This window comes from Notamacropus eugenii, chromosome 3 (assembly GCF_028372415.1).
Source record: "Notamacropus eugenii isolate mMacEug1 chromosome 3, mMacEug1.pri_v2, whole genome shotgun sequence".
In the NCBI taxonomy this organism is placed as follows: Eukaryota; Metazoa; Chordata; class Mammalia; order Diprotodontia; family Macropodidae; genus Notamacropus; species Notamacropus eugenii.
Genome location: NC_092874.1, coordinates 278,529,404 through 278,542,378, shown reverse-complemented (window position 1 = coordinate 278,542,378; position 12,975 = coordinate 278,529,404). Strand labels below are relative to the sequence as shown.

Sequence of the window (12,975 nt, the reverse complement as noted above, 5' to 3'; positions counted from 1 at the left end):
TTGCTGCCTCGAGGGTGCTAAGGGGACCTCGGAAGCCTTTTAATCCCATCCCCTTCTTTGAAAGGTGAGAGGGTCGAGGCCCTGGAAGGGTTAAATGATATGTCCAAAGGCACACGGGTAATGCCTATGGGAAGTGGGATTCGAACCAGTGGTGGATTCCAATCCTGACTCTGCAAAGGGCGGGTCACGCAGTGTCTCAGATTCTCTTTCTACAGAGTGGGGATGGCGTGGAGGGTGAGGGGAGTGGAGTGGGGCGGGGCGGGGCGGGTGGAATGAAGCGGCTGGAAGATTTGGGCAGCTTGCTAAAACGCGACAAAGTTTTGAACTTACAGGACTTGGGTTTAAATCCTACTTGTCACTTAGTGCCCTTTTTCAGTACTATCCTACTCGCAGTAAAGTCCATGGGGTTTTCTTGGCAGAGATCCTAGAGTGGTTTGCCATTTTCTTCTACGCTGTGTCCCATTTTACAGATGAAAAGCAAGTAGGGGTTAAGTGACTTGCCCAAGGTAACACAGACATTAAGCGTTTGGGGTCGAATTTGAACTCAGATCTTGCTGATTTCATGTCGGCTGCTCTATCCGCTGCATCACCTAGCTGATCCCTGACGATGCTTAGGGCGCTAAATGCTGAGATCCGTCGGGGAGGTAAGGGATCGGCGCGTGTCGGGGGGCCTCGCGAGCTCGCGAGGAAGGGAGGGGCCGCACAACGTATCCAGCTGTTGAGCGGCCCGGTGTTCAGCAGTCACCCAGGACTCCCAGGGCAGGTGCAGGTGCAGGTGCGGAGGAGAAAAGTGAGCCTCTCGGGTGCTTTGGGCTGAAACTGGTCCGGGTGTCAGGGACTCCTCCAGGAACGTGCCCCTCGACTGCTCCCCATGCCTTTGTGCAGTGGGAAACCGTTGGCCCCCAGCTTTCCTTGTCCAGCCACGCTTCTGCTGTTACGGATCGCAGACACCCATCCCCCTGCGTTGATCCCCTTCAGAGTAGACCCAGCTGGAGGTGGAAGCTGGAGAAAAGTCTGTTCAGGAAATGATCACCCTGCCTGGCCTTGCTCCATCCCTTCTGAAGCCAACCTTTCCCTCCCGTGGTGAAATCTAAGCTTGTCCAATGCCCAGAGATCTTGGGGACACCCCTCTCCTCCCCTCCTTCTCTTGACCTTGGAGTTTTTGGTCTTTTTTATTTGAGACTAACTCACTAAAATGACAAAAGTCCATGCAGACTGAGACTACCTCATAAATGCCTTAAAAGACCCAATTTAGTAATGCTTTATAATATCTGCTATTAATAGAACGCTCAACAATTTACAGAGTGTAGTACTTATCCTAGACAATATATTTCTCATCACTTTGATCGCTATTTGATGAAATGATACAGGACACTGAAAAGCCTCCTCACTCTGTTATCAAAGGCTCAAAAAAAGTTACTAGAATTCTTAAACTGGGAAGGAGGGGATGTCTTGTTTCTATGTTCAAATCCTAGTTCTGCTACAAACTAGCTGTAGTTGTCACTGGACCCCTCTAGGCCTCAGTTTACTTGTCTAAGTAAAATGAATGATTTGGACAGTCTAACCTCCAAGGTTCCTTCCCACCCTAAATCTAAGCTCCAAAGAGCCTGGGTCAACCAAATGGTATTATTAACTAGGAATGGTTGAAATTCCCACCTGACAGTGATCTGTTTCCCTTTTTTAAAATTCTTATTACAGAGGCAGTGTGTAAACGGCACCTGATTTGTATTCCACTCACCAAAAGCACTTCCTGGATTTACCCTTCTCCAGTGTGGTACATCGAATTGGCCCTGCCCAGGTAGTCCCTGCTAACTGCAACCTTTTTTCTTCCTGTCTTCATCTTCTTCCCCAGTGAACAGTTAGTTCAGGGGATCATTTGTCTCACAAATTCCATTGTCAAGTCTTAGAGAATATTGGAGAATTAGTGGGAAAACAAGTCTCTGCTTTGGATTCCAACTGAGTTAAAAAGACTGCAATTTTAGTCTTTCAGAGGTGTCAGGAAATAGGCAGAAATTGTACAGATGCTTAAGACAAGAGGGTTTTTCAAAAAAGAGAGAATAGAAGTAGGAAATGGTTAAGACCCAATGAGAGAGAAAAACAAGATCACTACAGGAGGAGAAAGTTATACAATTTTGAGAAGCTTCATCTTTAAAACCTAAGTCAAGGAAAGGCAAATCCTAGAGTTTCACTGGCCTGACAAATGGTCACCAACCATTCTTGTCCACCTGTAGCTGCATCATGTCCAAAATATGTCTGATGGCGATTCATTTTAATTCAAGAGGTCCTTGGTTCAAATTCCACCTCGGACCTTGGGCAAATCACTTAACATTCCTGTTTCCTCCTCTCTAAAATAAAGGCCTCCAAGATGCTTTCCAGTTCTATCCCAACACTCAGGGAAGGAGTCTTCCCTTGTAATAGAGAAAAACAGTTATTTGCTCGGTCTTTAAAGCCCTTCCTAATCTAGCTTCAGCCTGTCTTTCCAGAGTTATTTTTTATTTTATTTCCTCTTACGCACTGAGCAGTGTTCCAAACAAATGGATCAACTTAATGTTCCCTAGGCACAGCATTCCATCCACCTCTGTCCTTTACGTAGAATGTACTCCCTCCTCTCCTTCACCTCTTGGCATATTCAGCTCCCTTCAAGACTTGGCTCAGGGGGCGGAGCCAAGATGGCAGACTAGAAAGACACACTTATGCAGGGTCCTCCCCACAGCCTATAAAATACCTGTAGAGAGGGACTCTCAACAAATTCTGGAGTAGCAGAAGTTGAGAACAACAGAGTGGAGGAGATTTCCAGCCCACGGTGCCCTGAAAGGTCCATGGAAATGTCAGTTGTGCCAGAGACAGAGCCGAGTGCAGAGCCCAGACCAGCCTTGGCCATGTGGTGTGAGGAGACTCTGGGAGGAGGATACCTCGGGAGTGGAATCTCCAGTCACAGTAGCAGGGCCTCAGATCCCTCGGCCCACAGGCACCAAAGGTCAGTGATGGGGTTTAATTAGCAGTCCAAGAAGGGAGAAGGGTTTTCCCATCTCTCCAGCAGCAGGCAGTGGCCACAGAGCCTGCACAGCGGCCCATACAGAACCTCCATTGTTGGAGCGTAAAAACCCCTGGGGGCATTGAAGAGCTGAGTCTTGCCTCCACCCTGGGTGGAGGCCTTGGGCAAGCTGGTCTTTGTCTCACACTGAATGGCGACCCTGCCCATCCAGCTTATCTGAAAATCAGCCCCCAGTGCTGACTTGGGAATTAGAGGCCAAGTGGCTGTGGAGAGGTATCTGCTAAGATTCTGGGCATAAAAATCCCTTTCTGCATCCAGATCAGTACACGCTTGATTGTGCTACCTTGGAGGAACTGAGATCTCACAGATTCCCAGAGTATACCCTACTCTTGACAAAGGACCTGAAAGTCAAGTAACTGGTTGGGAAAATGCCCAAAAAAGGGAAAAAAAATAAGACCATGGAAGGTTACTTTCTTGGTGAACAGATATCTCCTCCCATCCTTTCTGATGAGGAAGAACAAGACTTACCATCAGGGAAAGACATAAAAGTCAAGGCTTCTGTATCCCAAACATCCAAAATAAATATTCAATGGGCTCAGGCCATGGAAGAGCTCAAAAAGGATTTTGAAAATCAAGTTAGAGAGATGGAGGAAAAGCTGGGAAGAGAAATGAGAAAGATGCAAGAAAAGCATGAAAAGCAGGTCAACACCTTGCTAAAGGAGACCCAAAAAAAATGCTGAAGAAAATAACACTTTGAAAAATAGGCTAACTCAGTTGGCAAAAGAGGGTCAAAAAGCCAATGAGGAGAAGAATGCTTTCAAAAGCAGAATTAGCCAAATGGAAAAGGAGGTCCCAAAGCTCACTGAAGAAAATAGTTCTTTCAAAATTAGAATGGAACAGATGGAGGCTAATGACTTTATGAGAAACCAAGAAATCACAAAACAAAACCAAAAGAAGGAAAAAATGGAAGATAATGTGAAATATCTCATTGGAAAAACAACTGACCTGGAAAATAGATCTAGGAGAGACAATTTAAAAATTATGGGATTACCTGAAAGCCATGATCAAAAAAAAAAAAAAAGAACCTAGACATCATCTTTCATGAAATTATCAAGGAAAACTGCCCTGATATTCTAGAACCAGAGGATAAAATAAATATTGAAAGAATCCACAGATCCCCTCCTGAATGAGATCCAAAAAGAGAAACTCCTAGGAACATTGTGGCCAAATTTCGGAGTCCCCAGGTCAAGGAGAAAATATTGCAAGCAGCTAGAAAGAAACAATTCAAGTATTGTGGAAATACAATCAGGATAACACAAGAGCTAGCAGCTTCTACATTAAAGGACTGAAGGGCGTGGAATAGGATATTCCAGAAGTCAAAGGAATTAGGACTAAAACCAAGAATCATCTACCCAGAAAAACTGAGTATAATGCTTCAGGGGAAAAATTGGTCTTTCAATGAAATCAAGGACTTTCAAGCATTCTTGATGAAAAGACCAGAGCTGAAAAGGAAATTTGACTTTCAAACACAAGAATGAAGAGAAGCATGAAAAGGTAAACAGCAAAGAGAAGTCATAAGGGACTTACTAAAGTTGAACTGTTTACATTCCTACATGGAAAAACAATATTTGTAACCCTTGAAACTTTTCAGTATCTGGGTAGTTGATGGGATTACACACACGCACACACACACACACACACACACACACACAGAGCACAGAGTGAATTGAATAGGGGATCACATCTTTAAAAAAATGAAATTAAGCAGTGAGAGAGAAATATATTGGGAGGAGAAAGGGAGAAATGGAATGGGGCAAATTATCTCTCATAAAAGAGGTAAGCAAAAGACTTTTCAGTGGAGGGAAAAAGAGGGGAGGTGAGAGAAAAACATGAAACTTACTCTCATCAATTCAACTAAAGGAAGGAATAAAATGCACACTCATTTTCGTATGAAAACCTATCTTACAATACAGGAAAGTGGGGGAGAAGGGGCTAAGCAGGGTGGGGGAGGGGGATGATGGAAGGGAGGGCAATGGGAGAAGAGAGCAATTTGAAGTCAACACTCTTGGGGAGGGACAGGATCCAAAGAGAGAACAGAAGCAATGGGGGGCAGGATAGGATGGAGGGAAATATAGTTAGTCTTACACAACACGACTATTATGGAAGTCATTTGCAAAACTACACAGATATGGCTTATATTGAATTGCTTGCTTCCCAAAGGCAATGGGTGGGGAGGAAGAGGTGAAGAGAAGTTGGAAGTCAAAGTTTTAGGAACAACTGTCAAGTATTGTTCTTACTACTAGGAAATAAGAAATACAAGTAATGGGGTATAGAAAGTTATCTGGCCCTACAGGTCAAAAGAGAAGATGGGAACAAGAGAAGGGAGGGATGTTAAAAGAGAGGGCAGATTGGTGGTAGGGGCAATTAGAATGCTTGGTGTTTTGGGGTGGGGGGAGGGGAGAAAATTTGGAACCCAAAATTTTGTGAAAATGAATGTTAAAAGTTAAATAAATAAATTTTAAAAAAATGACTTGGCTCAGGCACTGCCTCCTACAGGAAGTCTTTCCTGACTCATTTTGTTTAGTGCTCTCAACGTGCTCCTGAATTATTGCATTTACTTATCTATGAATGTATTGTATCCCCAGTAGAAGGTAAGGTCCCTGAGGGTAGGTCTTCTTTGTATTTGATTGTCTAATGCTGGATGAAATGCTGGATGGATCAGATTGCACTGTATTCACGCAGCCATCATCTTAGTTCAGAGCTGGTTTCCTAATTTGCTGTTCTGTCTCCATTTTCTCATTTATATAGTCTATTACACAAGTGCCCAAATGGTCTTCCTAATGTACAGTTCTGATTATGTCCACCAATTTTTACTGGCTTTCCTTTGCATATAGGACTAAACACAAGCTCCTTAGGGTGCCCTAACTTGAAATGAATTGATTTCAAATCAGGCTATGGGTTGCAACTAAACTTCTTACCTACCTCTAACAGAGGTTCTGGGTCTGTAGACTCCATACATTTGCTTAAGAAGCAGTGCCTAGTAGTATATGGAGAGCTGGCTCCTGAGTCAAAGACCTGGGTTCAAGTTTTATCTTTGACAAATTCTGGCTGTGGGATCCTTAACCTCTCAATGCTCCCAGATAGTTCTGTAAAGATTCCAAGCACAAGGAGAGATGCCAATCTGTATTGACTGAGTCAATCGATAAGCATTTATTAAATGCCTACTATGTGCCAGACTTTATGCTAAGTGCTGGTGCTACAAAGAAAGGCAAAAAACAGTCCCTATCCTTGAGGAGCTTATAATCTAGCAGAGATATTCCTCTGTTAAAGGAAGTTTCCTCACTGGGAGATTTTTATACTTATATTACACACACAGATGTATATATATATCACATATACACATGCACATATGTATATATACATATGCATACATGTATGCAATAATAGGTATGTATACATATACATACATATACATATGTGTATGTATATGTAAATATGTGTGTGTAGATGTGTGCATTATACTACAGGTCACTCAAGAGTTAGCTATGAACTGATGTGTTTCTTTGGCTCCACAATTCATTGAACATTAAGAAGTAGAGAGGGTTGCATTCTGCACTGACAGAGGGAGTTACCACCCCAGATCAGGCATCCTGGGAATTGAGACAGTTAGAATGGAAGGTTCCAGAATGTTGCCTATCTGCACATCTCCTGTTGGACCTCTTTGATCACTCCGGCTTCTTGTGGGTCCTTCAAAACCACAACAGGCTAATGCTTGAAATGGGGTTTCTTTAGGGATAGAGGCCAATCCTGTTATTTCACCAACATAGGAAACTCCCCAATGCAATAATTCTACCAGTGCAAGTTGGCACCCTCTTGACAGCTTACAGACTCTGAGGTGGCTAAAGTCCAGAGAAATTCAATAAATTGCCCACGATCACCCAGCCAGGAGGTGTCAGAGTGACATTTGAACTTGAATATTCTGAGATTGACTCTCTATGATATCAGACTATCTCTTGAGCTTCTTTATGTTTCAGTGATTAATGTCAGTGTCTTCTGTTCTCTGGGTGACCCTGGGCAAGTCACTAAACCTCTCTTTGCCTCAGTTTCCTCATCTGTCAAATAATAACAGCACCTATCTCAAATGATTGTTGTGAGGATCCAATGAGATAATTATTGGAAAGCTCTTCTCACAATGCCCCAACACACATAAAAGTTACTATATAAATGAGATATTCAATGAGATCGTCGTTGTAAAGCATTTAGTGCAATGCCCCAGCAATACAAATGTTACTATAGCTATTATTATTATTAATTATTATTAATTATCATTATTTTCTTGACAGGGGGAGAAGTCATCATGTCAACACACTTACTACCCATAAGATCGACCACCTCTACTAGAGACAGAGAAGACAAACCAGGAGGTATTTTATTCATTCTACGTTCATCCCAAGAAAGCTTTTCTGGAAGGACTGTCTACTCCATGCTAGGCATAGTGCTAGGTGCCAGGGAGGAAAAGCCGCAAATGAATGAGTTAATGAATTATTTGGTTAATGAAAAGACATTAAGTACTTATGCTGTGTCACACATTGCATTAGGTGATCGGGTTTAGAAAAACTAAGTTCATTCTATGTTCTTAGCTCTGCCCTAATATAAGACCTGGTTTTTACCAACACAAATTTAGAATTTAGATAGTTATGTAGAAGATATCTGACCTCCATTAAAAATAAGCAAGCCAATCTGAAAATCAGGAGGCAAAATGAATTTCATATTCTTTCTCTTCTCGAACTCAGGGAATTTAGTGATTCATGATAATGAGAAAACTGAGAGTTAGCTTAGCCTAGGGTTTGCCTTGGAGTAAAGAAGGTAAGAAATAAACACTTATTAAACACCTACTATGTGCCAGGCACTGTACTAAGAGCTTTATAAATATCATCTCATTTGCTGCTCATGATTGTTGCTATTATTTTTTACAGTTGAGGAAACTGAGGTAGGGATTGGTGAAGTGACTTGCCCAGGGTCACACAGCTAGTAAGAGTTTGAGGCCAGATTTGAACTTGTCTTCTTGACTCTGTATCCATTCAGGCACCTAACTGTCTCTGCCTAAAGAAGAAACTTGTTTTGGATGCATCTTGTTTTAAGACTCTGGGTGAGCTGCCAAAGCTTTTGGTATTCTAGGCAATTCTCTTAAGACTTTAAATTGCAGACAAGGTGCCAACCTGCATGGGTAGAGGGATTTCCCCATCTGAGAGTTCCCTTTCTCAAGGAAATCAGAGGTCCTGTCCTTATCTGATCACTGTCATAATCAAGGGGTTGAGAATTCTTTCTCTACCCTCCTCAATGGGGAGGTAAACTGAAGTCTGAGAATTTACTGTGCTCCCTCTACAATGGAGAGAGAGCAACCTAAGGGCTAGAATTATCCCCAGTAGAGATACTTATTTTACAGAGAGTGCTGCTTCTAGTGTAGTAGAAGAGACCATCAGGTGTGTGGTAATGAGAGTGCTTAGGAAAAGGGGAGGGCCATTGAGTTGCCTCTTATAGGGGTGAAGGCGCTATAGATTAATAATGTGATGTTTAAAATGCTAGGAATAGGGCAACTCAGTGTTACAGTGGATAGAGCATCAGTGGTTTTTCAGCAATTGTTACCTTAGAGAAATGCTGGGAAAATCAACCATTTTGTGTTTTCAAGGGACAGCATGGTATGGTAGAAAGGGCACTGAACTTGAAATCAGGAACACCTAGGCGTGTGACCTTGATGCAAGTCTAATCATCCTGATCAGCGTCAGTTTTCTTATCGGTAAAATGTTGGGACTGGACTTTGAAGTCCCTTCCAGCCCAGAATTTCTAACCCTATGATCATTAATGCCCTGAAACTGTTTCCGCCTTAGTAGTGACTCAGTAGCCAAAACTCTTATATTTTAAGGATATTTGTCTCCTCTAAATGTTTAAGTGGGGAAGAAAATGACATCTAGCCATCCACAAGACACATTGTTTCTCCTGGCCTCAGTTTCCTCATCTGAAAAAGGAATTGGGATGATGATTCTCCATCTCCAAAGCTACTATCTTATCATTCTATCATAATTGTAACCTTTTTTTCTTGGGTTAAAACTGAAGAACCATTTAAAACAATTTTTTTCCTCCATATTTTATCAGGAAAGCAGCGACCTCTGGTGGAAATGTATGAAGACTGTCCCACCGGTCTTCTGACCTCTGGCCTTCTGCTCTTTCTGCTAGGCCATACTGCCCTCTGGTTAGTGGATGGACTTAAGTTTGGGTTGGAGGAAGAGAAGTTGGGAAAGTGCTAAAACATCCATGCTGAGCAGGAGAAGAACATAACCAGACCACAGGCAGCTGCAAAAGCAGCTAATGGTACAGTGGATAGAGTCCTGGGTTTGGAGTCAGGAAGAAATGAAATCAAATCCAGTCTCAGACACTCACTAGCCATGTGACCCTGGGCAAGTCACTTAACTTCTATCTGCCTCAGTTTCTTCAACTATAAAATACAATAATAGCACCTATCTCCCAGGGTTGTTGTGAGAAGCAAATGAGATAATATCTGCAAAGTACTTAGCACAGTATCTGGCACATAGTAGGTTCTTAATAAATACTTATTCCATTCTGTTCCACTAAGGAGCCAGGGACAGCAGGGAGGGGATCAGGCATGGAAGAGAAACTTCATAGACTTTCCATTCTGAGTAGCATTGTCCTGCTTATGACTTCCAGATTGAAAAACTAGTAAATGATGCTTCATATTTTTATAAAAATGACCCCCAAAAAACTTTTCTTTTGTGTAACAGAAAATGCACGTAGAGCCGGGTGTGAAAAAACCATGCCATATACATACTATTTCGAAGATATGTTTCTTTTCAAACAAAAAGAACTAGAAGAAAAGGAAAGGGTAAGTGTTATCCGGCCACGGTTAATCAAATCAACACCCAAAGATTATCTCATGTCAAGGTGTTAAGGTGTTTACGTGTTTATTATTTCTTATGCATTGTATTATGAATGAAGGAATTGAAAAAAAGCATTTATTAAGGGCTTACATGGGCCAAACACTGGGGTAAGTGTTGGAAATAAATTCAAAAAGCAAAGAGTCCCTGTCCTCCAGTTCTAATAGGGGAGTGTTATCCAATATTAAAGTTTCTCTATTTTGTATGTATTAGGGTATCATCTGAATTTTGTTCTGTATGATCAGGTGAGGGTGGGCTGAGGAGCTGTGATAGTGCAGTGGAACCCTCAGGTCCCTAAGAGACCCAGAAGAAGGCATGTGGTATATCGGCCAGGCCCCCTCTGGAGCAAGCCAAGATGATAGCAAACATTCATTCCTCACCTACTGTGTGCCAGCCACACATCTACTGTGCTAGATGCTCACAGGACATTTTCTATTACTTCAAGAAGGTGTTCCCTAACCTTACCTAGGGATCTCCCAAAAAGCAACAGCATTCTACAGGTCCCCTCATTCTAAAATTCTACTACAGGATGTAACAGATGAATTAATATAAAGTAATTTTCCCCAAATAGAATGTATGCTCCTTCAGAGATGGTTTTTATTTTTTATCCTTGTACCCCTAGTCCTTAATTTGCTGTCAATGTTGAATTGTTTCAGTCATATCTAATTCTTCGTGACTCCATTTGGGAGTTTTCTTGGCAAAAATACTAGAGTGCTTTGCCAGTTCCTTCTCCAGCTCATTTGGCAGATGAGGAAACTGAGGCAAACAAGGATAAGTGACTTGCCCAGGGTCACAAAGCTTGTAAGGGTCTGAGACTGGATCTGAATTCAGGTCCTCCTGAATCCAGGAACAGAGCCCAGAGCCACCTAGCTTCTCTGGCATGCAGTAGGCACTTGATAAATGCTTTTCCACTCAATCCATTGAAATTTTATGATAATTTGTGTATTTTTTTAAATACTTGGATATAAAAAGTTGCCCTTTTTTGGCATCAGATCTATGATTTTACTGGGGTATGGAGCATGAGTCTCAGGGTATGAGGAGGCTGGACACTAAAGTTCCCTTCTACTCTAAATCCTGTAACTTGGAGGTACATTTCCTTTTATTCTTTCACCCAAAGCGTCCTAATACAGCTTCCTGGGCAGCATAAGACTTTGGAGAATACAATCATAATAGCAGCTCGGGTATCCTTCCCTCCCTTCTCTCTCCTCCCCTTTCTTTCTATCTTCACCTCTCTCCTCTCATTCTCTTCCTTCTTCTCTCTGTCATCTCCTTCCCTCTCTGTCTCATCTTACATCCAGTCTTTATAAAATTTAAGGTTTTCATCTACAGTTTTACTCAGCTCTTAATTGGAAACAAAGGCCATAATGCCAATTATGAAGATATCAAAGGAAGATAATAGAATCTTAGAGCTGGAAGGCACTTTAGAATTAATTTACTCCCAAACCCTCCACAATACAGAAAAGGAAACTGAAGCCAGTGACTTGCCCAAGACTACACAGCTTTGTAAGTGTCATAGCCAGATTCTCTGACTCCAAGTCCAATTCTTTCCCTGGCACCATTCTGTAGGATTTGTTTCATTTGCCAAAAAAATTTGCTTTGTGTGTTTCATGAGCTAACAGCAAACAATTCATTCCAGAGATGTATGTCCCATCACTGTTGGACCAAACAATAATGTGCCGTGCTAGAAAATCTAATTTAACCTTCTATATGTGCAGGAAAAAATTCTGAACCGTAGTAGGAAAGTGCATGAAAAAACTACTTTTTCATCCAGAATGAAGAATCGATCACATCTGGGAGAAATAAATATTTCTGCTGAATCAGCATCTTGTGAACTTGGTCTGGATTCTGCCATCATCCTCAGCTTTGTAGAAAGTGAGTACAAATCACCCATTCTTTATGTGATATGTCTTTAATTAAAGCAGTAATTTAGTTATGGCCACCTGTAGGCTGCTAAATGTTTGTTTATTATGCGAATAAGTTTGGGAGGGAGGGGGATTAATGAATACATGACACACTTTTAAGTTTAAGTTATATTATTAACATTTCCCCCATCGCTTTCTTAAGTCTAGACCAGGGATCAACAAACAACTGCCTTTGGCTGCTGGCAATGGTTTGCTGACCTCTGGTCTGGATGACCAGCCGAACAATAAATCAAACCTACTGATTATTTGTGAGGTGTGAATTTTTAGTCAGTTTTTCAGTTGTGTCCAACTCTTCATCATGACCTCATTTGGGGTTTTATTGGCAAAGATACTGGAATGGCTTACCATTTCTATCTCCAGCTGATTTTACAGATGAGGGAACTGAGGCAAACAGAGTTAAATGACTTGCCCAGTCATAAAATAAGTGCCTGAGGCCAGATTTGAACTCAGGAAGATGAGTCTTCCTGCCAAGGTATTGTCTATGCCACTCAGCTGCCCAAGGCTTGGAACAGAGAAGGTGCTTAATAATTTTTTTGGACCAGATTCATTGAATTGTAATAGAGAGTCATATGATTACTTGTTATCTGCAGCCCAGTCTAATAAATTCTCATAGTGACAACTGTGAGCCACCTAGAAAAGTTTAAATTACATTTCATCTTCCCTGTTTACTATTTACATGATGATGGGTACAAAAACTCAACCTGATTTACTTAAAGAGCCACTACAAGGGGACCTTAGAGGTAACTGAGTCCACTGCCCAATTTTATGGATAAGGAAATGGAACTTTGGTGGCATAAGAAGCAATCAAAATACAATAGACATTTCCTACTTTGCAGAGAAAAAATGTTGGTCCATGAGAGGCAGCAGCTTGAAGTCAGTGAAGAGGAGTGTGAAGCCCCCTCTGGATCGGGGTTCCTAGACTGAGAGCTAAGAAAGACCTTAGAGGTCATTGAGTTCAAATGCCTTCTCTTAGAGGGGAGGAATCTGACCTGAGAGGTGACTTTACCACAATTGGCAAGAATTTGTGACATATTTGAACTTGTGTATTCCTGAACCCAAGATCAGCTCTCTGCCCATTCCACCAGACTTCCCCTGCGGCTGGTTCAAA

At 41.9% G+C, this 12,975-nt stretch overlaps 1 protein-coding gene across 5 annotated transcripts in view; it reads left to right on the top strand.

Annotated features, from left to right (window-relative positions):
• Positions 1 to 686: 686 nt before the first annotated feature.
• The window catches only part of CCDC38 (coiled-coil domain containing 38), a 55,957-nt gene continuing 43,668 nt past the window's right edge, over positions 687 to 12,975 (top strand). For 3 of the 5 annotated variants that reach the window (XM_072655628.1, XM_072655629.1, XM_072655624.1), the window contains exons 1-5: positions 695 to 790; positions 1,699 to 1,798; positions 7,339 to 7,419; positions 9,793 to 9,893; positions 11,661 to 11,817. In XM_072655628.1, the coding sequence (XP_072511729.1) occupies positions 7,353 to 7,419; positions 9,793 to 9,893; positions 11,661 to 11,817 (325 nt within the window). In that variant the 5' untranslated portion in view covers positions 695 to 790; positions 1,699 to 1,798; positions 7,339 to 7,352. Of the gene's footprint in view, positions 791 to 1,698; positions 1,799 to 7,338; positions 7,420 to 9,792; positions 9,894 to 11,660; positions 11,818 to 12,975 lie in introns of all 5 variants that reach the window. The other 2 variants (XM_072655625.1, XM_072655627.1) reach the window with 2 other exon arrangements.